Source organism: Peromyscus eremicus, chromosome 19 (genome assembly GCF_949786415.1).
Source record: "Peromyscus eremicus chromosome 19, PerEre_H2_v1, whole genome shotgun sequence".
Classification (NCBI taxonomy): Eukaryota; Metazoa; Chordata; class Mammalia; order Rodentia; family Cricetidae; genus Peromyscus; species Peromyscus eremicus.
Genome location: NC_081435.1, coordinates 35,864,664 through 35,888,854, shown reverse-complemented (window position 1 = coordinate 35,888,854; position 24,191 = coordinate 35,864,664). Strand labels below are relative to the sequence as shown.

Below are 24,191 nucleotides of genomic sequence, written 5' to 3'. Positions count from 1 at the left end.
GAAGGGCACGCAGCCTCTGCATTTCCAATAGCCTGTTCTTAAGGTATAAACTTTTTGTAAACATGAGCTTTGACCCTTGAGAAGCCAAATGAAATTGCACGTAACCTTATTTTTAAAATAAAAACAAAGTCCAGTATAAATCTTCTTTAATAGCGAACTAATTTTTCTAAACTATTTTTCCCTTTTGGAGGAAAAGAAGCGATTGCTAGAGGCTGTTTCCTTTTTGGAAATAAATTCACATCAGGGATGCCAAATTTCAATCCTAGTACAGTTCGGAACAGCTGAGTTATGATTTGCTGACCTCTGGGAACACACAGACTTCTGATGGGAACATGGGAAAGAGCATTTATCTTTTCAGTTCAATGGAAATGAAGCCTACAATAGTTTAGAGAACTGAGAGAAAAATTCATACTTAAAAATTAAGACCATGTGCGGCAGGGTGTGTCCACATAGCTACAACACTGGACTCCATGAGATGATCCCATGTTCAGAATTGACTGCCTCTTATCACTGATCAGAAGCACTAGTAACTCATATGTTGGTATGTGAGTAATGCAAACGGCCAAAATTTAAATGTAATTTAATGTAAATGAATTTACAACGTATTGCCTCAAATGGATATACCTGCAGCCACAATGAATCTCAGACACCTTCTGGCCTGGAAAACAAAACACTGTCCTTGGGAATTTAAAAAAAAAAAGAGAGAAAGAGCAAGGAGAGAGAATTCAAAAGTTGCTTTCTTTCTTTTTTTTTTTTTTTTTTTTTTTTTTGGTTTTTCGAGACAGGGTTTCTCTGTAGCTTTGCAAAAAGTTGCTTTCTTAATGTGCAATTTTTTTCCATATAACAACCCATATAACTTATAGATAACTATAAGTCTTAAGATACTAAAACAACTCATTGAAATAGGAAAAAAAATTTCCTTATTCACATCAATCATTTTTTATTCAGCCTGCCTAGATCCTGTTTGGTTCTTCTGGTTTTCTTCCGGTGGATTAATGGTACCCTCAGAGACCGGAAACACCCACCCACTACCATCAGCGCCTTGGCTTATTGTTATGCCAATTTCACAACTAGAATCCATTAGTTCATTTAACACAGTCAGAGAAAAACTCATTTGTCTCCTTCACCGTGTTTCAAAGTCAAAGTGACACCTGGGCAGCACTGTCTGGTGGAGGGGGGGGGACAGTGAAATTGAACCCCACCCCACCCCACCCCCACCCCGCCGCCGGGCACAGCCATTCACAGCCCTGGAGTGGATGAGTGTGGGGCTGGATATAATTACAGAACCACAGCAGCCCCCATAGTCCGCTGGGTAACCGTGAAGTACCTCTGCCACGAAGCACATCAATCAGGACTTAGGAAAACTGCTGTTTGCCTTTGGGGAACTGGGAATGCGAAGCCGGGTCCGTCTGTCGGGTCTGTCTGTCCTCTGTTAAGCTTCTGCCTGGTTTTCAGGTGGGAGGATGGGAGAAAGGGCTGGAAAAAGAGTAGTAGAATGCCTATGGCAGGCTCATCAGCTGAGTGGACATTTGAGCCTAGTCGGTTTCGGTCTTCTGATGGCTCACCTGAGCTGGCGGCGTTCCTGGAGTCCAACCGCGTCTGCAGTACCAGCTTGATAGTAAGGGCCGACCAGAGTGGGCCTGGCAAGAGAAACTCAGGTCTGTGTGGTTACTCCCCATTTCAAGAGAGTGGTCCCCCAATTGCACATTATATGGAGAGGCGTGAGAGGGAGCAGGGAGTTTGCTAAGTCTTGTTAACCACTTCTGATTTCAAAGGATTACGTTGGAAGTGGAGGAGTCACGCCCCCTGTCAATCACTCAAGAATATTATGCCGCCCTTAAGGAGTGGAGACAAGGAACAGGAAGCAGAAGACATTTGTTAATTGGGTGTTAACTCTAGTGGGGCTAGAGAGCTGGAAATTGCTTTACAACTAGACCCACTAAACTGATACAGCCTAAAGGAAACCTTATCTACACCTTGATCCCTAACAAGAACCTGCTAATGGGAGGAAAAGCTCTCTATCCCTCCCTCCCCCACTTCTCACTCTTTTTAACTGGCATGTTAGTTCTCTTTGGTTTTTATTAATTTTTAAAATTAGTGACAGAATATTGGGTTTCATTATGACACTTTGTAAAGTTTTCTAAGAATGTATATATATGTTTGGGATCCTGCGTGTGGTTGTGTGTAGCAGATGTGTGCAGGAGCCCTCCCTCAGAGGCCAGAAGAGGGCTTCAGGTCTCCTGGCACTGGGATTTCAAGAGGTTGGAAGGCACCATGTGGATGCTGGGACCTCAGCCCACCTCCTCTGCTAGGGCAGTAAAGGATGTTAACTGCTGAGCCTTCTCTTCAGTCCCTGGGAGTGACATTTTCACACACACACACACACACACACACACACACACACACACACACACGGTGGGGGGTTAGATTCTACATGTCAGAGAAAACATGATTTTTTGCCTTTCTTCCCACTATTACCCTCTTGTTCTCTCCTGACCTCTCCCTTCCCTTTAGACTTCTTCCTCTCTCCACACACTCCTCCTCCTACTCCTCATCACACACACACACACACACACACACACACACTCACACACTCACACACATATACACACATAATCTATACACATATGAATATGTGTGCTCTGCAGTTGAGAGAAAACATGATATTTTTCTGAGTCTGATTTTCATTTAACATAATGATTTTCCCATCTATTTTCCTGCCGATGGGAAAATTTCATTCTTCTTTATGATGGAATAAAACATTGTATATCTAACGTTCGTCTGTTGATGGACATCTAGGCTGGGTCCATGTCTTGGTTTTTGTGATTTTTTTTTTTTTTAACAATAAACATGGGTCTGCAGGCATCTCCATCACCTGCTCACTTAGAGGACTTTGGAAATATGCCCAGGAGGGATGTACCTGGATCTTATGGTAGTTCTGTTTTTAGCTTTTTTGAGGAACTGATTTCTATAGTGGCTGCACTTCTGTGTATTCCCACCAGCAGTATTGACTCCTTTCCTCTATATTTGTCCTTCTTTTAATAAGCATCTGCCCTGTGCCTTTTAGACTTGAAAGTGATTAAATTAGTGGCACCTGAGCTGCACTTTCCATTCATTAGACAGGTTTGGATGCTTAAATCTGAGCTGTTTGCGTATTATAATTTAATCCTATCTATTGTCTTGGGTAGCACTGGTTGACTCCTAACAAAACACTCTTGACTACGTTCACACCATGCTATTGATTCTGACAGCCCAAGACTAATAATAAGCCCTGGCTCGAAGTGACTTACTTGACAAGAAAAGTAAAACAATTGTCAAAACACACACACACACACACACACACACACACACACACACAGATAAGCATTTATGTAAATGGGAGGCTAAAAGTATATGGCGCCAGTGTTCCCTCATGTCAGCTTTTGGGTGGCAGATGGGTAGAATTTCCCCCATCATTTCACTTATACTTTCATATTTTCACAGCTTACTGGGACAAGGACATTTTTTGGAAGCATTTTAGATTACATTTATTATTTATTTATTTATTCATCCATTCATTTATATGTGTATGTTCAAGCGTGTCACAGTGTATGTGTGCAGAAGGTCAGGGGATGCCTCTCCTTCTACCACATGAGAGCAGGGACTGAACTGAGCTTGTTAGGCTTGAAAACTGCCTTAACCCACTGGGCCACCTTGCTGGCCCATTTTCTGTAATTATTTATGTGAAAAATGTTTCCTTATGTGTGGAAAGAAACTCATGTGTTCTCTTGAATTGAAGTATTAGAAATAGTTTGTATCATCATCATCATCATCACCATCATCTTCTGTAGTCTGAAGGTGTCTTTGTTCTATCTGGCCCCATGGTCCCGCAGCCGCTTATAAAATAATCACTCAGAGGCTTAATACTATTTACAAAGTGTATGGTCTATGGCAGGCCTCTTGCTAGCTAGTTCTTTTGTCTTAAATTAACCCATTTCTATTAATCTGTGTTCTGCCACATGTTCTGTGGCTTTACCAGTCTGCTGGCATGTTGTTCCTTGGACGGCAGGCTGGCATCTCTCTCCAGACTCTGCCTTTCTCTTTCTTGTCTTTCTCCTTGGATTTCCCGCCTGCCTCTAAACTGCCTTGCCATAGGCCAAAGCTGCTTATTAATTAACCAATGGAAACAATATATATTCACGGCATACAGAAAGACATCCCCCAGCAATCATCATCACCACCATTATCATTTTAAAGCAAACCTAAACCCATTTGTTTAATTTGACAGTGCTTTTGGCCATATTCAGTTTTCCTTATCCAACACCATCACTATCACTATGTAGCCTTTGCTGGCCTGAAACTTGCAATATAGACCAGACTGGCCTCAGTCTCATAAAGATCCCCTTGTCTCTACCGCCCTAGTGCTAGGATTCAAGGGGTGTGCCACCACACCACTCAATCGCCTTTTTTTTAAGTGCGGATAAAAAGATGTTTAATGTTAGGTATGACTGACAGCAATTACTTTCTTCTTGACTTTCTATTTTGCTGGTAGTAGCTTTGGTAACCATGTTAACTTCATTGTCAGGAGTAGATAAAATGAAATATCATCTTTTCATACTCAAGGGACTCTGGACTAGCTACATCTCTCTCTGTTCTTATTTTATTGTCCATAAAAAAATTGAATAAAGTATCTCCTAATGCAATAATAAGGTCACAGATTTAATAATACCGAACTTGGGAATACAAAATTTACTTTTCTCAAAATAACAGTTTTTTTGTCCTGTGATGGGCTTTATACCCACTCAGCTGTACTCCCAGCAATGTGATGAGTTCAGGGATTCCAGAGAAGGCGGAGGTGCTGTGTTACTTTAAACATCCCGGCAGCTTGCATCTCGTGAGCCCATGTGTTTTGAGGATGATGAAGACAAACACCACATATCAGTGTGCTCAGTTACTAGGGTGCCTATCTGCCATAGGCCTTTAAAATGGAAACAACTCTAGTGCAATCTACAAGAACCGTTTACTTCAAGGACACCAACTCCTGCTTCCTATGAAGCAAAGCAAGTGGACCTAAGCCATTACAGAATGATTTAAAGGCTAGCACAGACAGCGTTCCTCTGGTGTGTTACATATGCTTTAGTTTGTAGTTTGTTATTACCACATCTGGAGGAGTCCATGAATTACAAATCCCCCCAAGACAGGAATTGTCTATAGCACTAGTTGGTCCATTTCTTTACACATCAGCGTTTGTGAGCCCTTGGCAGGTTCACCATCGAGCGGTGTGGACGTATTAGTAAACAAATACCGTCTATTTGATGGCTGTGATAGAGCATGCTCAGGCACCGTGGAAAAATGAAGGGAGAAACAAATGATCAGCTGCCAGTGGGAATCAGGAGACCTCACAGAAGAGATGAAGTTTGGGGGAAGTCTTCAGGGAATGGTAGGAAGCCCAAAGGCAGAAACAAAATCAGGGTTGAGAACTGGGCTGTGGAGGGGATGTGAATGGTAAGAATCATCAGTGTTAAGATAAACTCAGACGCTAACTAAGGGAAGAAGGGTAGAGCAAGATTCCAACGACAACAAAGAAAGCCAGTGGAGATCCCAGAAGAGCCATCCTCCCGAATCCTTTGCTCACCTGTTCAGTTCAAGTGAATTGGAGTCTGGAACATACTGTTAAGCCCAGGTATTAGGCAGGAGAGCCCCAATGTGGTGTGGAGGCTGAACAGCTCAACCCACTGCTCTGTGAGAAGACTGCACAGAGTCCTGTATTCTGTTTCCATCCTGCTTCTCGGATCATCCATCCTGCTCTTTGTGAAGGTCATAGCACATCAATAGCGCTGTGCTCATAAATAGACAATCCATGCTTAGATTAAATTGTTGGAAAGAATTGAAAATAGAAAGCTCTTTGCTCTGAGGTGTTCGTAGTATGGCTGGCAAAAGAGCCTTGGGGCCAAGTAAATCAGGACCCACCCTAGTGGCTGCAGATGGCTCCTGTCCTTTTGCATCAACATGACACTGAAAAATGGGCCCAATGAAATGCCACCTTCCTTATCCCGAAGGAATTCTTTAAATGTCCAAGTTTTACAGTCAACAGCTCAGAGTAGCAACAAGATAGGGCCAACTCCAGCTCAAGGAACAAAAGGCTGTGGTTATAAAGTTTGGGATCCAGGAAAAAATTAAAACTGTAGTGATGAAACAGTTTTGGGCGGGGTGGGGGTGGGGAATGATGGTGTGTAGATGTGAGAGGCACCTACGCGAAATTCAAATTGATGAATGACGCCGATGCTTGAGTTTTCCAAACGCCAACTCCAGGGACACTGAGGGAAGATACAAGCATACATTACACATTTTAAAAAACGAGTTGGAGGCATTTCATCCTAATGATGGCCAAAGGGAAGGAAAGTACCATTAACCCATTTCAAATCCAAGAAACCTGAAGTTTAGAGATTAAACAGCCCAGGCATGACCCTACTGGCCACTTATGGGAGGAATCTGCCAGTCACTAGACTATGACTACCTGAATGCATAGACTTCTTCAGGGGTGAACTCCAATATCTACAGCATGCTCGCACAGTAGGTGCCCCAAATACTTTTCTTAACCCGGAATTCAGAGTCCATGTCTATGGAGTGCAGAGGGGCCAGTTAGTCACAGACGATGAACTCTTGTACCTGCTCTCAGGATAAAGAATTAAAGGCATGGAAGGCAGCTGTTCAAGTGGACTAAAGAACAAAGAACAGTAAAGACAAGTGAGATAAGGAAGAAGCAGACTCGGAGATAGTTTTGCCTAGATCTTTACCCAAAATATATTCCTTATAATAGCGGGAAAATATTTTTTTTTCTTGTCAGTTAAAAAAAATGGCTGAGGCAGCATGCAGAGCATCAGACTTCTGGTGAACAGCTTCTGAAAGTTGTGTGGGTGGGTGTAGGTACCTTGTGACACTGTGTGACCTTGCCCAGATCCTGTAGGAGGGAAGCCCGTGAACACCATTAGTTCTACAGAAAGTCTTTAACCCTGGCTGGGGCATTTGCTGGTGGGAGCTCTGTAATTACTGGTAGGACTTTGGTGGTGACTGCTCAAGACTTCTAGGTTTGACAGCTGCCTTCCTGATATTTATGTGTTTCTTGCTAGGAGCTCAAGATTCACCACTCCGGGCTTGTAATGAGGAAAAGAACACAATACAAATAACATGAAAAGGACTCTGAGTCGGATATCACCAGAGAGACAAATCACATATTCTAGCTGCTTTAATTGGAAAACAGCTCTTTCATGGGGTTCCTTTCCCTTCAGCTGAGATAATTAAGCCTGGGCAGACACTGGTGACCAGCGCCTGGTGATATATAGTTAGTTACTAACAACGCAGCAATCAGCAATCAAAATTTATATTTCCCAGGTTACGGGAGCATGATTGGAGAGAAAGGCAGTTTTGATAAGGCTGGGAGATGGGCTTCCGAAGGCGATATTCACATGACCTCCACTCCTCGAATCTGGGTGGGTTAATTAGGTCTGCTTTCTTTCAAGCCTGTCAGCAGAGAAAGCACACCTATTGTCTGTGTTTACATTAGGAATACTTTGCAGGCCCCACGCTGGACGAGAAGTTTCTGTGTGGCTCCCTGTAATTTTTAATGGATTAAATTATATTGGTAAGTGGATTGGTGCGAGGGTAGGTGGGCGCAAAACAAACTTAGATGTTTTTAAAGCCTCTCCATGAAGCTGGCCTAAGCACAGGGTTTTGACTCAGGATTAATTATCCCTGCCTGTGGCTCAAAGCTTGGCAATGGAAGGGATTAGGATTAGAGTTTGGAAACCCTTTGTGTATGTGTTAGAAGTTCCCAAACTGGATCTGTTTACTAGCAGAAGCCCCGCCACCGCCGCCGCCCCCCCCCCCCCCCCCCCCCATCTACTAAAATTTCTAAATCCCGGGTCACACAGCCAGGCCAATTAAGTTGCCATCTCTAGTTATGGTACACAGATACCTTTACTGGAAGCTCTGATGTGCAGGCCAGTTTGAAAGGCAGAGGTTTAAACCAACAGTGTTACAGGTGTCTGTGTTCGGTTATGGACATCGTAGCGGTACAAGGGAAAGAGAAAGGCCACATCTCAGGGATATCACTAGCTTCCAAGTTTCAAGTTGGAATTAAAACTGGAGTAAGAAACTGTTTCCAATCCCAGTAAGAGACCTTGAACTCCATGACCCACTGCATGAGAGAAGCAACTTCAGAGGTGATGGAGTGGGCTTGGCCATGAAGAGTACGGATGTCAAGAGAAGGGGAAGTAAGTCTTGATGCTTCCCAGTTCAATGTTTGTGAATGGGACAAGTGAAAAACAGGCAAGCTGTCCTCTTGCTCCTCACGTTCAGACAGGTAAAGGCTAGCATGGAGGACAGTCTTGGTGATCATATTCCCACACCGTGGGAACCTCTTCACATTGCTGTGGTGAGCTCAGTAGCCCTGGGTCACTCCACAGAGACTATCCCAGCTTCCATCAGCATCCATTCAGCTTCTAAGCCACAGTCATCCTTCGGGTGTATTTCCAAGGATGGATTGGACCTTTGCTTCTCTTGGCACAGGAGATGAGGGAGAAAAAGGTCGTGGGGTCAGATATCATGAGATGGGCATGTGTGCAGAAACAGACATTCGGGAAGAGGAGAGGGGAAACCCCACCTAAAGCAGTACTGCTTTATTTTGGGGAAAAAGAGAGAGCGAGCATTTGCCTTGAGCTTACTGATTCTTTTCCTTGGATTTCACTGTACTCTGCCTTCCTGAATTGGCCACATTTGTATAGGAAGACTTGATATTAGGCAGCCATTCATGTAGCATACAAGAGGCTGAGCACACCGTGAAAAGATTCTGGGGGTGGAGAATTGGCAGATGTTATTGGGCTAAAATTCAGGTTTGTCTCTGGAGGGGAAGTTGTGGGGATTTTTGTTTTGTTTTGTTTTATATACAGTAAGAGCTAGGTTTGCCCCCCCCCCAAATGTGAGACTCTACCCTCCCAATAAAACTCATAAAAGAATGCGATATATAAAAAGTGTATTTAATTCTCTCTATGACCCCTTGTCCTCCTCCCTCAGAGACACTTACTAGATGCTTACATATTGGAACAAATATGCACAACACGTTTAAAAAAAATCAGTCAGTCTTGGCTTGCATTTCAATCTTCATTAACAAAAATAGCCCCTTTTACAGTCATTGTAGGATTTCATACACTGAAATTAAAAAATATTCAGAGATACTGAAACCAAACCAACAGTTAACAATGTGGATGATTTTTGTCAAGCAAGCGATTCTGAATGGGGATTTTACACACATATTTCATACTTTGAAAATAACCAACTAACCTAAATTTATATTAGCACAATAAAGAAGTCTTTGTTCTAGATTATTTTCTCCCAGCCAGAGATGATTTTTTTTCTTTTCCCTGCCCCACCCCCCCCCCAGCTTCTCGGCCTTTCCTATATACTCTAACTGAGGTCCATGTGTGAGGCCCATGCCTGAGGGTGGGTAGTACATTCTGGTTAGAGATCTGCCCATCCTCCCCAAATAAAACATCCGGAAACTGCAGACAAAGAAGAGCTGCTGTGTACTGTTCCACACACTCGTGTGCTCAAGGATGGAAGCGGTCAGGCAGAGCTGCTCTTCCCACCCACATGGGGAGAGAGAAACACCTAACCCCACAGTCCACTGAGACAGTCTGAGAGGACAGCCTGAATGAGAGTTCAGAGGCCCTGGAGCTCCAGCCAGCCAGCAACATCTGGATGTCTTCTCTCCAGCTGGCTGGCCCAGCTGTTCTGATGTCAGGAGAAAGTTATGAGTCACTGGGAAGGGATTTGAGACAAGAGTGAAGTTAAATCAGCTCATGGGGTCTGTTTGTCATTGACAATTGAGTCTCAGCATCAAGCCAGTGGCTGACATTCCTAGAAGGCCACACACCAGCCACCCTCCAGGACTTAGCTACCTCGAGTGAAATGAAGCGGGAGTATATGGATGCTGTAGGTCCCCACCCTCAGAGACTTCATAGCCCATGTTATGAATTACATTATTGACATCTCTCTCTTAGCAAGTATGTTTTGACTTTTGACCCATAAACCATACATGCTGGCCAGACTGAAAAGCTTAATGAGTGACACGTGGTCAAAGCCTGTGGACTTTGGGTCTTTTTGATTCTAGGCACATTATTTCATCAACAGAGCTAGAGGGGAGCAGCTGCCCAAAGAGTCTTAAGTCCGGAGCAGGATTTTGCTGGACCCTTTGTGGCTTCCTGCTCTAAGCAGTACTTTCCCAGGATGTGGGAGGAAGGATTGTCAGAGGGTGTGAGAACCAGAGGCAAGCAAGCTCTCCACAGAGACCATAAATGTTGTGTAATTTGGCTCCAAGTCCTCTGTCTGAGTCCCCTGGATACTATTTCTTCGGTCCTTCTACTCACCTGGCCCCCCTGTACCCCAGTGTAGGCCGACTCCTGTTTGTGTTCCTGGGACTGTGGGAAATCCCTTTTTCTGCACCACAAAAGCCGTTCCCTCACAGCTGCTGCTCCTCACGCTTAGTTTTCATCTCACAGCCGTCTGTCAAGTTTCTCTTCAGATAGCTGAAAATACCTAGCCTTGCCTTCAACAGATCTTCTTTTCATTGTTTTTAACAGGAATCTTTCAAAAACAGTCTGGAGCAATAGTCATTCATTATCCAGCGAGTATCTTTTAGGAGTTTATGATACTTTAGGCTTTTTTCTAGAATGAGGGATGGCCGTGATAATGAGAGCAAATATGCCCACGTGGACCTTATAGTCTAGTAAGAGAGGGACAGACACTCGCAAACGAGACTAGAAATGTGAGAAGACCATCTAGGTTCAAATCTATTGCAAAAAATTAGCAATGAAATGATGAAAAGTCCAAAAGGGGTGAAGCTATTTTGGAGGCTGAGGAGGGGCCTAATCTGAAGACGTGATGTTTTAACCGAATGACAGCAAGCTACTTCCATAAATCCTGGTGCGGTCCTAAGTCCTGGTGCGGTTCTTCAAAAGAGAAGGACAGCAAGTCCGCATAAAGTGGCCTCTGAGGAAGGCAAGACAGAGGGGTTGGAGCCAGTGGAAACTTGTGGAATGGAATGTTAAAAGGCAGGGAGGTAGGTGATCCCGTCTGTGCTTGGGTTGGGGGCTTTAATTTTGTTGTGAATGGAATAAGAAGCCATCAGAGAGCTTTGTACACGGCAGGACATGATGTCATCTATGTTGTTGTTTTTCCTTTCTCCTTTTTTTCAAGACCACTAGTTGTTATATAGGAATTAAATGGAAGGAAGACTAATGAGATAGTTCCTGTAGAAATCCAGATGGTGAGGGGGTTGGGTTAGGGTAAGAAGACTGGAGCTGCAGATAGGGAACCGGACAATAGGGCATGCATTTGGGACCTGCAGCCAACACCTGGATGCTGCCGTTCACCATTTTTAACCCCCCGGCAGTACAGCTCCACCTGTTTCTATGCCCTCTGCCTTGGTTTTCAGGAGGCCTTCTAAGAACAGAGTGTGTGCAGAGCCCATGGCTGGTCTTCCCTACTTCCTTTCCCTCCCAGCAGAGTGTCTGGAGCAAGTGGATGAGCGAATGAGCAAATGCAGTGAACTGCTACCGAAGGCAGTTTCTGTGCTTTATTGAATATTGAGAACGACACCTCCGTCCAATGTTTACACGCTTGCACAGTGCTTTCTGATGCCTCATGCTTTTTGCCGGTAATTCCCCCCAACACTGAGAGAATAATCTATGAGGTACAAAAGTAATGTTCTTTTGGAATGAAATTACTTTCAAAGAGTGGAACTGTCACTGATAACGATTCTCATTACCTTGGAAGGAAAGACATCCCTCTGCCCCTCACTTGCAGCAAGATGGAAATCTCGTCCAAGCTTCCTGTGGCATCTGCTCTCCTCTCTCAGCATTGAAGATCCTGGAGAATGCTTAGCCTTTATTTCATGCCTTGGTACTTCTGGAAAGAGCTGATTAAATCAATGTGTGAAGAACGTACCTGCCTATTCTTGCATCACACTTGAGGATGACTTTTCTCCCCACTCTTTAGCTAGATGAAGACTCTGTTAACTAAACAGGAAGAATACTGTTATTCTTAGTCTTTTGGTTATTCAGAGTGAACCTGGGCTAGCTCCTCTCTGAAATAATATTCATGCATGATTCCCCTCCAAGCTCCCACAGTTGTGGGATCCCGTCTGTCTGTCCTGACCCTCCAGTCCTTACCAGGGCAAGGCCAGACAACCCAGATGGACCTTGGCTTCCTGTAGCCGGGGCATCAGAGGCTTTCCGATCCCTTTTTCCATGCCCTATGCCTCTATCTCCTCTCAAAGAAAGGCAAGCCAGTGCTTGCTTGGATCTTCCTGCTGCAAGAGGGGGATGAGCCTAGGCTCCTCTGCTGCCGGGTGTGTCCCCCACTCACTTTCTCTCGGGTTCATCATTTCTCTTTTGTGCGACCCTCAGCACATCAATCTGGTCGCTCGCTGCCTGTCATATTCAAGCTTATTGGACAATTTTACTTGTCCTCTTATTCGGAACTCTCCAGCAGAGATTATAATTACAGCGACTGTCTGTTGTGCTATTAGTTATAAGAATCATGATTGTCCTTTTGATTGAGGGGTTAATTGGTGATAACCATGTGTTATCTTCTCTCCAGGTAATTTGAACTACAGTAATTAACCTCATGTCCAGGTTACTATGATATTAACCATTTGCCTTCATTTTTACTTCATAGTTAAAAATGATTACCATTGTGCCTGATACTCAATGTCCACTTAGAAAGAAAGGAAAGAGATGGTGAGTGGAGAGAGAAAGGAGTATGGTGGCCTGAATAACAATGACCCTCATAGACTCATATATTGAATACTTGGTCCCCAGTTGGTGGAACTATTTAGGAAGGATTAGGAGGTGTGGCCTTGTTGGAGGAGGTTATGTCACTGGGGGCAGACTTTGAGGTTTCAAAAGGCTGTAGGCCATTCTCAGTCTCTCTCTCTGAGACCAACTTATGGATCAAGATGTAAGCTCTCAGCTGTTCCTGCTGCCATGACTTTGATCCACCATCCTGGACTCTTAACTCTCTGAAACTCTAAGCCACAAATTAAACACTTCCTTTTGTAAGTTGCCTTGGTCATGGTAGCTTATCACAGCAATAGAAAAACAAGCAAAACTAAGACAGAAGTTGGTAGCAGAAAGTGGGCTATTACTGTTACAGACATAACTGTGTTTTTTGTTGTTTGGTTTTGTTTGTTTGTTTCTTTTGTTTTTTATCTGTTTTGTTTCATTTGGAGGAATATGGAAAACTCTGGATTAGAAAAGCTGTTGAGTGCTGTGAGCAGGACTTAACAGGCCATCCTAGAAGCCTGGAAGACTCTGGAGACCCATCTCAAGAGACTCCGAGAAAAGCCAGATTTTTAACAGCAACTGGGATAGAGGCCATTCTTGTGATAGTTTGACCAAGAACGAGGCTTCTTTTTGCCCTTATCCTAAGAATTTGTTTGAAGCTTAGTTGAAAACCAACTAATTTCTTTGGCAGAGGATATTTCAAGACAGTGTAATAGAAAAGTAATCAAGACAGGGAGAGAGCATGTGTGTCTTCCAAGGCCATGTTTGTACACTGGAAAGATCCAGGGAATCCAAAATTCCAAATTCTCTCTTTTATTTCCTAGTTCAATAACTTCTGGTTTTACAAAAAACCAGGGGGTGGGGTGGGGGAAGAAGAGACATGAAATTTGCAGGTGTCTAAAAATTTAATGCACAAACAAATTGAGAAGCTACTGTTGGCCAACCACTGCCATCCAAATGCTAGGTGTCTCTGGAAAAGTCCATTGCTCCATTATTCCATAGGGGAAAGAGATCACTAATGACATTATGGACATTGCTTGGGAGCAACGATCACCAACAATACAGAAAAGCCTGTGACATGTACAAAAGAAGGGGAGTTGGGCACCCCTCCCTGTCCTTGAGGTCAGCTTCGAGAGAAAAGGAAGCTCACTCAAGCAGAGGGCTGTCAAGCCTAGGGAAACAGGCATCTCTGTTGCTGTTAGTTACTGCATTCCCATAGGACCCTTCAAAATCCTCCCTACCAAGATGACGTCCACTTTGTGAGTCTCGTTCCACTTGTGGGAGCCTTTTCCTGTTGGTGTCTTGCAGGGAGGGAAGCCCGGAAACCTGCTATTAAAATCACAGAATAGAGGAAATTAGGAAGAGGCAACTCACTGAGCAATTTCTAATCACTGAATTATCCCTGAAGGATACTGTGACATTAGAAAAATAGATCAGTTAAGAGGTTCTTCTTAATTCTCTGAAGATTTCACAAGATGCTATGTGATGATCAGAGTTTCCTATCTCAGCAACACCACACTGACAGCCCCGTCCTAAGAGCTTTCCCTGTTTATTCTGTTTTCATTCTCTTCCGAGGCCTCTTGTTTTTTAAGCCTTGGGAAACGTGTGTTTCAGAGTCTAAAATTTAGCGGGTGATAGGAATGTGGCAAAGGGGACAGATACTCAAATCAGGTCTGTAGCAATATGCAGCAAAATTAAACCGACTCATAGTTTTGCAGTGAAATGTGTAAACATTTACTCTAAAGGCAGTAAACAAATGGTCTCATGCTGGTTCAAGTCAAGTTGTGATGCCAAGCAAGTAAGGAAAACTTTCTGGCTTTCAGGAGGCTTGTTCTGTTTTGTCTGTAGTTGCCAATAAGAGTCCGTGTGCCCGCTCTCCAGAGCAAGCATGCCACATACGGAGGAAGAGGGAGAAGCTGATCTTGTTGTCCTTTAAACTCAGGGAGAGTTTGAGACAGATTTAAAAACAGCTGGCGACACCCAAATGGTTTGTCCAGATGCTGACCACCTCGATGCTCTCTGTCACTGTCCAGTAAACAGGACTGTAACTCTTGATCTGTGTTCTGACCCTTAAGTCACCTATGAAGAGAAGCACATCATTAGGTCATGGAGACATTTAAACAAAGCTCCGACTTCCTGGAACTCACTTTCATGGGCCTTAAGGAAGCTTTTATTCAGGATGTTTGGGAATAATTATTGATTTTGAAGGTAGGACTTCTTATTTAAAAAAAAAAATTATGTGAACATTTTAAGGAGTGGTATGACCGGAGTTGACTCCAATTTGGGCAGCTAGCAAATGCTTTTCCCTCCACCCCAAAGCAAATTGATAACTGCCTTTGGGAAAGTCCTTGGCTACTTTGCTCTCCGTAAATAAAGCCAACCTCATGAGTCACTCACTGTTTTACGTGTAAAGTACATGGATGCAGCCAATGGAAATGGTATTAACTTAGGCAAACTTGGCGGCATCTACCCGATTCAATAATAGGTTTAAATGCGTGGGCTTGCAATTTCACCCAGATCGTTAGCACATGAAGCAGACTTTGAGAAAAAAGTTAATGAAGTATCTATCCAAAGGAATGTAAGGAAATTGGGGAAACAGTGCTTCTGTGTCCATTTGTTATGTTTGTGGGAGTGTGTAGACATACCCAGACATGAAAAGATTCTGTGAGCGTCGAGACATTTACTGAGGAGGATGCTCGCTCTATTAGGGAGCAGTCGCTGTAATGATATTATGTCTCTTTTTTGTACAATCAGAAGCCATTAGTCAATTATAAGTTCTATTTTTGGCTTTCAACGTGCAGGGAAAGCATCGTTGCAGAGGCAGGGAACGGAAGGCAGGCTGGCATAGGCAGCCAGCACCTGAGGACCTGACCGCACGAGAAATGCTCGGCACTCTTCCCAATCTTGAGACAGTTTTCACAAAGACAGACATTTATAAGCAAGAAAACAATAGGGGTTTATAGAATTTCAAAGCTTCAGTCATTCACGGTAGCATCATTTGTGGCACGGGGTGTGTGGGGGTGTTTCTCGGGTTGTTTGGATTTCTTCTGAGCCATGTTTGAAGTGGGGGAAAGAACACCTCCCCACAGGGTAGGAACCCTGCAGACCAGGGAGAGGAAGGGTCGGAAGGTTAGAATTGTGGCCTGGGGTTTCTGTTCTATTAACTGTACTGAGAGAAAACAGGATAAGTTAGTAGAACATAGTGATTGCTTTATTTTAGTTTACATCCTTCCTGCATGCTGACACAGACCACGAAAAGCTCCGGTCACCAAGTTTCTATAGTTTTCTCCTGAAGTCATTCTACACATAACTCTTCTAAGCAGCTGGGGAAAGTGCCTTACGCCTAATGTGTTTCATTTTTACTGAAATTAAAAAAAAAAATGTACAGAAAATTAGGGAGACTGATATAAAATGACCAACACGCTCAGCTCAGCTCTGGCTACGCCTAATGACATCTTGAGTTTGTACCTTAGAGCAACCCTCTCCCTGTCTTCTGTCTGTCACATCCTTAGAAGAAAGTCCTCGGACACAGTCTTCATTTTGAGTTACAATACTTTTAAGTATGTGGTGTAATGAAAAAGAAATCCAACCATTACATTGGACAAATGTTTGATTTTCCTTAAGCAAATTTTCCTCTGGTACAAATTAGACCAAAGCGTGTGTCTCAAAGTCCAGTCAGCATGGAGTTGTCTTCTTGCTGCCTTGCCGTGGTCCTTACGTCTGAACTGTCTGACTTGGGGAGCAATAAGGCTCACAAAGCCCGCCTGGGCGCTCTCCCCTCAAGCTTCTTTGGGTCTTCTCCCTCCACTTAACCTCTGCAACACCCAAGCCCAAGGTAAAACCTTAACTCCTTTTGAAAAGTTATGGTTGCGTTGGTGTTCTATTTCGATGCAATGCCAAGAGCTGTCGGATCCCATCCTTGGCACGGCAGAGGACCAGGGCGTATTCACGGGCTTCCCATCCCCACGTCAGCATCTCTGCACAGTGCCTGGCTCCTAGTAGAAAACAGAGTCAGTGAGATGAAAATCAAATGAACATCAGGCAACAAGCCAAGGAGAAATGAATGAATTTTGGCTCCTTTTCAGAAGGCAGCGTCGTGTTGGGAGAGCTCCACGGAGGAGCAGGAGCCCTCCACCGCTGCCTGGCTTTGCCGCTTTCCTTAAGTTCCACATTTGGCAACTGACCCCACTTCTTGGGGGCGTTTTCTTAACAGTAGGATGAAAGGAGTGTTTGTTTCTGCAGCTGGAGCAGATATTTGAGTTCAGCAATATTTTTTAAAGTTTAAAAGAGACGGGGATGGCAAAGGGCTGGGTAAGCCATGGGCACACAGGGTTGGGTCTTGCTGTTTTCTGTGATCAAGATCTCTCGCCTCAGTGTTTTCAGGCCTGTGGAGATCAGGACCACGTGACAAAGACCAACCGAGCCCTTAGATTCTATCTGAGGCATCTAAGCAAAGTCCCTTGAAGGCTCAGGGTGTGTGTTTGGGGGAGGAGCAAGGGGAAAAGCAAGGACATGAGAGAGAAGCCACAACATGCCTTCTTCCCGCTGCAAGATGGTAGACACACACCAGCCTTTATGCAAAAAAAATACGAATAAAATTCTTCTAGAAGTACTTCTGAATTCACAGCTGCTTTTCTGTGCCTTTGTGCCCGGTGGTTTCAGACCTGAAATGGATCATCTATTATATGCAGTCGATATTTATTACAACCTTCCATTGAATGCCATCATTGGTCTCCAAAAATGTGTTGAAGTTAGGTCTGTGGCATTTCCCTTTCCTCTAAACTGGGGGCATTTTATGTCTCTGTTAATGGCCAAGAAGAAGAGAAATGACGCTGTATTAGGAGGCTGATGCTTTATTGAGAGTCTAGAGCTATGGTTCTCCTTTTTCCGTAAACCATATCTCTTAATGCAGACATCACCGAGCAGGTGAGCCTAGCTTACAGTCGCCCTGAAGCCTGCATACTGTGGCCATTTCTACCACAATCAATGGGCCCACGTTGTTTCTAATTTCATTCGGGAAGTGTTCTTTCCCCCTGCTCCACATCCTGTGGACAGGAGCATCTTTCTCATGCTGCAGTCCTTGAAGCAGTACTGTCCAGGTCAGTGAAGGACACCTACTATTCAAACACTCATTAATTCTTTACATTTTCTTCGAGTGTGAGAATAATCAGCAGTTTCCATCTCTGACAGCTCTCCCGCCCTCAGTGAGCTGGGTTTTCTGCACAAACACCTGCTTCCCCACCTCTCTGTGGGTGAAGGTTCCGCTCTGGCTTGAGATGTATCCAGTGTGTGCAGGCAGCCTCCTTCTTGCGCTTAACAAATGACACTACTTTCTATGAAACATTTGACTTTAAAACATCCCCATCAAGGGAGGCAGGAAGGAGGGACCCTGAGTGGTCCCACTTAACACAGTTAAGTCCCCACATAATCAGTTCCTCCTAAATCAGTGGTTGAGAAGTATTTGCATCTTCCCATCATCACAGGCCTGTGAGGTGGAGTGAGCCTGAGTGCCTACAGGTTTTGAGAGTGACTGTGTACTCAGTTTATGGATTTTTATGACTGAAGCCATTAGGGACTTTCAGCTACTCTAGCTATGTAAGCAAAGACGCATCAACCAGTATTCGGTTATTATCTTAAGTGAAGTTTCTACTTCTGCCTTCCCTAAACCCTTTCCTGTTCCCCCTCCTTGATGTCCCAGGAAGGACATAAATGTTACAGTCACACAGATCTGGGTTTGAGAGCTAGCTTTCCCCTTTGATTATTGTGCTCTTACCTTTTCCTAATGTGCTATAAACATGTACTGTGTGCTGTCTAGAAAAGTAACAGCCTCCTGCTTGGGCCTCAGTTTCCTTACACGGACATGATAAGGCCTGTCTGTCAGGATTGCTGTAATTATGTGATAATGCCCAGTGTAAATACCAGCTAAACTCTGAATATGATTAAATGCTGACAGTAGCACTCTCTTTGGTCACATTAGAAGTGTTTATCAGACTTACACTTGACCCTGATGTTGAGATGAGGCAGCATGGCATGCTGGTGGTTATTGGCACCAGCTGGCGAAATGTGCACACTGCCTTCCACACTGTGCCCATTGGCATCTGTTAGAGCAGTAGTTCCTACCCTTCCTGATGCTGCTACCCATTAATACAGTTCCTCATGTTGTGGTGACCCCGAACCGTAAAATTATTCTGGTTGCTACTTCCTAACTCTGATTTTGCTTCTGTCATGAATCATAATGGAAACATCTGTGTTTTCCGATGGTCTTAGGCAACCAACCCCTGTGAAAGGGTTGTTCTATGCCCCTCCCCCAGAGGGGTTGTGACCCACAGGTTGAGAACTGCTGCAGTAGAGCGATGCTAGGTTTTTTTCCCCACCCCTCCTGTTCATCTCACACACACACGCACTACCGCACATGGCATGCAGATTGTCCCGACAGTTCTCTGTCCACACACTGTGTAGGAACAGTCAGGAGGAACTGGAGGAAGAGAGGAGTCCCGGTACCGTGATTGACTTGCAGAGCGGACGGACTTCCCAGGTGCTTGGGACGTTTTCTGCCTGGATTGTCATAATCTCAGCGCCTGGCTCTTGTCCCCATCTTAGGACCTCTCCTTGGTTTGGGCTCTTCATTGCTCCTCTCTCTCTCCTTTCTCCCTGCCCCTGGCTCCCTCCCTGCGCTGTGCCTCCTCATCTCCTTTCTCTTCTCTTTTCTCTTCTTTCCCTCTTCCGCAGCCTCACTGGAATACAGTCTCAACCTTGAGGGCTTTTTGAATCCGTGACATTTCCTGTCCTTCCATTTTGCAGGTGGCAAAGCTGAGAACCAGCAGCCTGACTGAGTTGCCTAGAGTCACACTACTCACATGTCCTTCCTTCTAATAACGACAGTGTGAGTTATTGATTGTAGTCAAAACTTCCTATGATGTCAGTAGACAACGTGGTTTTAAAGGGATTGTTGAAACTTTGTAGCAATTAACTTTGTTCATGAGGAAAAAGCCACACCCCTACTACCATTATTTCCTCCCTTTATTCAAAGCCACCACTAGGATTTCCGAGACGTGTTTTTCACATCGTTACTACCTACTATTAAAACCTTCTTCGGGCGTGAACATTCTAGAAGATTCCATTGTGTGTACCCAAACAGACAAAAGTTGTATCTGTACCGTCAGGTCCAAGAGTATTTTTACATATTTCTGACAGCTGGACTTGCAGACAGGGAGTGGAGCAACCCCACGTGGTCTTAGATCAAGCAGCATCCTCTCGTTCATGTGTGTAGACGCTGGTCCCACAAGACCAACTTGGTAAGGCTGGCGAGCTTTCACCACTTCCGTCCCTGTGATGAACTTGTTAACCACGTGACGATGTGGAGATGGAGGGACATATAAAACAGTTATTCTTTCCTGGCTGAGAGCCCACCTGTAAACCCAGAGATCCATCACTGGGGCATCTGAGTTGTGATGCTGACTGTGTGTACGTGTTAAAAGAAGCTGTGGAGTTGCATAACAGGTTTTTCTGCACTGTTCTTCCTGCCAGCGTGAGGGCTTGAGAGTTTTCCCCCTCTGTAATCTTAAGGTAGAAAGAAGTAAGATATAATAAAAGAAAAGCGGGGCTTTGTCTAGAGCTTGTAGGATATTGGTGCAGGGGTGGATGCGGTTGTGGAAGGGTAGCGGCTCACTAGTCATGTCAAGGAAAACAATCCTTAAGAGCATAGATTCTATATTTCCCAGTGTTCCCAGGGAAGGCGGCTCTGCCTTCAAGTCCCCTTTCTTCTTGCTCCATGCTGCGAACTCAGGCTGTAATTCTGCCCTTGGTGATGCTGCTGCTGCTTCTAGCCTTGTGTTTTCTCATAAACTGTAACTGCTGATGTGTGTTGTGTTTGTGTTTTAGTTCCTCTTTGTTACGGATTGCTCCCCCTTGATGTCATACTGAACAGGGCTCCTGAGAAGCAAATGGGGGACCCCGGAGCTTCTTTCTTTTGTGTTCAGATGCCCCAGATTAGGGAGTACTGGCAGAGAAGGGAATGAATGGACCTGTTGTTAACCGTCCTGTAAATACATGCTATGTCTCTTGGTAATGGATTGCCTTTGCGAACAAGTAATCATTCAAAGTTTAGTTTTAATCTTCACATCAGAGATAGAGATATAGACCTGTTTAGGCTCTTCTCTCAACTTCTTTCTCTCTTTGATTTTTTTTCCTTTTTGAGATAAAGCAAATTAATTAATGTGCACTTTTCAGTTGAAGAAATGATTAAGACCCAGCTGTGTCTGTGAAATTATAACCTACAAGGCACCCGGGACTTGTTAATGCTTTTTTTGGCATGAAGAAAAGAGACATAGGTATCTAATATTAAGTGGTGTTCCACAAAGCATAAGTTAGCAGTTTGTTTGCCAAATTAATTTTCAAAGACATTTAGGTTACTAGGTTTGACATTTCTAAACACAAATCTTAAATGATTGATGGACTACTGTAGAATAGCCTTGTTCAAAAAAAGATAATCTTTGGCAGGCTGCTTCAAAGACTGCTGCTCTAGAAAGATGAAATAATACCCCATTTTACATTAATTTCCCTGATACATCAATGCTTATTTGAAATACTCCTGAGAATGATATGATATTTACTGTAGCATGAGGCTGTGTTCACTGTATCCAGCAGCTCCCTGGGACTTTTTATTTCTAAGCTGCAGAAGAATCTTTCTATCCATAAAAGCTGCTCTAACAGAATACAGCTGAGCAGAACGGTATCATTGCAAAGCAAATGTACAGAGATGTGAGTCTCTTTAAAAAAAAAAATCAGCAATGTTGTTCCAAGATGCCAGTTCAAACTCTCTTCACAGAATTGGAAATGGTGTACTTCTTTCTAAAAATAGAGTTGTGTACCCGGCCCCTGACAAAGAACTACAGGCAACTAACAATTGATGAGAGAGAGCGTGAGAATTGTCTTCTCCAGGTCTGAGCCCCCTAATATGGAGTGGTCAGCCCTAAAATCGTATAATACAAGTGACGCCAATCAAACTCAGCAGGTTGTATTTATATATTAATGCATGTGTATAAATATGTATGTCTAGCAAAGAAAAAAGTTTGATAGGGAGTAAGAGGGGCATGGGAGGGGCTCTAGGGAGGAAAGGCAGGGAGGGGAGAATACTATGATTACATTTTAATTGAAATAGAAAAATAAATTGTAATTTTTATTTAGGTCTAAAGTCACTGTAAAACGACATAGACAGCCGGGCGGTGGTGGCGCACGCCTTTAATCCCAGCACTCGGGAGGCAGAGCCAGGCGGATCTCTGTGAGTTCGAGGCCAGCCTGGGCTACCAAGTGAGTTCCAGGAAAAGGCGCAAAGCTACACAGAGAAACCCTGTCTCGAAAAAACAAAAAAAAACAAAACAAAAAAAAAACAAACAAACAAACAAAAAAAAAAAAAACAAAAACCAAACAACGACATAGACAAGAGTTGAAAAATCTCAACTAAGTAAGAGGTTCCATAGGAAATAAGGAAATGGGGTCAGTTGTGTGTTTGATGTGTCTGTGTGTGGCATGCTAGAGGCAGAGGTATGGTACCATCATACTGTCCTTGTGTCACAGTAGGATATATATTCTGACTTTTCTTTTTTTGTTGTTTTTTTTTTTGTTTTTCGAGACAGAGTTTCTCTGTGTAGCTTTGCGCCTTTCCTGGAACTCACTTGGTAGCCCAGGCTGGCCTCGAACTCACAGAGATTCGCCTGGCTCTGCCTCCCGAGTGCTGGGATTAAAGGCGTGCGCCACCACCGCCCAGCTCATATTCTGACTTTTCTAATGAAGCTGGAATTCCAGATCATCATCAGTTATCAGCATTCTTCATCACATCTCTTTCTGAGAGATTCTTGACTGGCCAAAACAACAACAGAAACAAACAAACAAACAAACCAAGCCGGGCGATGGTGGCGCACGCCTTTAATCCCAGCACTCGGGAGGCAGAGCCAGGCGGATCTCTGTGAGTCCGAGGCCAGCCTGGTCTCCAAAGCGAGTTCCAGGAAAGGCGCAAAGCTACACAGAGAAACCCTGTCTCGAAAAACCAAAAAAAAAAAAAAAAAAAAAAAAAAACCACATGTGGAAGATGGCATTTTTGACCTCTGTAAAAGTAAAGAAAAAAATTACTTTCAGTTGTTCACACTTATGAGTCCAGAGTCTCATAATTGTGAGATCGTAGACACAGTGGCCCGTAACGGCCCTAGTCAAAGGAAGTGAGGCTTTTTGCAAAAGTGTGTGATGCCAGGGTGACGTTGGGTGCAGTGGGTACTGGGTAGTGTCTTTATGTAAAATACTGTAACCCATGAATTCACTGTGGACCAAGCAGAACACAGACGCCTGTGATCTTGAGTTACCTTCAAGACCGTTGCGTTTTTTGGAATTGAATGAGGCTGACGTGCAGAAAAAAAACAACCGGCCACTAAGCAGCCTCCTTTGCTCCTGGGCAGGGTGAAGTAGAGAGATAAGTCTCCCCGCTGAACTACTATGAGGCCAGAAGCCTTGCTGCTAAGTCTCACACTGCTGCACAGCGCTGGGGCCGGTTTCCCAGAAGACTCTGAGCCAATCAGTATTTCGCATGGCAACTGTAAGTACCACCCTCTCCCTCCCGTTGGCTTTTGGGGGACATTTGAGCCGGCAGCAGCCTAACCAGAAGTCAGAAGGAAGCAGGGGGGAGGCTCTGTAATGGTAAACTGTGCTCCGGACCAAAGTTGGTCACGCACACCTGGTCAGGTGGGTGGAGTCGGATGGATGGGGTGACTGTTAAGAGCTTCATCGAGTCTCTGAAATGTCCCTCGAGTCTCCTGATGACGTTTCACACCCCCTCCCCCCACGAAGGCATGCTTCTGCCCTCACACCAGCTACAGGGGAGAATATTGCTGTCATTTGAGGACTGCAAGTGTTATGTGTTTCCATCTGTAACTTGTAACGTTATAAAGCATGATAGAAAATAACGGGTGTTTTGAAATACTTAAGAGGAAAAGAAACTTTAAAAAAAAAGGCTTACAAGTTTGCTAGTCTCAGGGAAGGACTGTCTTTGAATTTATGGAAGATTTATTCCGCTTATAAGTTTATTTCCGTATCCACTTTTGCCAGAGGTAGGTGCTGACATAATTAAAACTTCTGGTGACTCCCTCAAAGAGGAGTTTTAGAAAGAACATCCGATTTCCTATTTTACTGTCTGCCCTCCAAAAGACCATTGTGTTCCAGTAAAAGTAAAGAACATTTTCCCCAAGTACCGCTTTCTATGTAATGATCCCAAAACAAACACTGAGTGAAACATACCAAAAGATGTTCAAGATATTAAGTAGCTACACCAGTGTTCCGCTTTCAGCTGGAATTTCTGAAAAAAGGAGATAATGTTATATGCAA

General features: G+C 44.0%; 1 protein-coding gene and 1 long non-coding RNA gene across 2 annotated transcripts in view; one reads left to right on the top strand and one right to left on the bottom strand.

Annotated features, from left to right (window-relative positions):
- Window positions 1-14,531: 14,531 nt before the first annotated feature.
- Window positions 14,532-24,191, bottom strand: part of LOC131895693 (uncharacterized) — a 66,094-nt gene continuing 56,434 nt past the window's right edge. The window contains exons 3-4 of the long non-coding RNA XR_009375240.1: window positions 24,105-24,162; window positions 14,532-14,900 (exon numbers count right to left, since the gene is read on the bottom strand). This is a non-coding gene — a long non-coding RNA (uncharacterized LOC131895693). The remainder of the gene's footprint in view (window positions 14,901-24,104; window positions 24,163-24,191) is intronic.
- The window catches only part of Sema6a (semaphorin 6A), a 60,949-nt gene continuing 60,042 nt past the window's right edge, over window positions 23,285-24,191 (top strand). Inside the window, exon 1 of the mRNA XM_059246181.1 lies at window positions 23,285-23,406. Coding sequence (XP_059102164.1) covers window positions 23,307-23,406 — 100 coding nt within the window. The 5' untranslated portion in view covers window positions 23,285-23,306. The remainder of the gene's footprint in view (window positions 23,407-24,191) is intronic.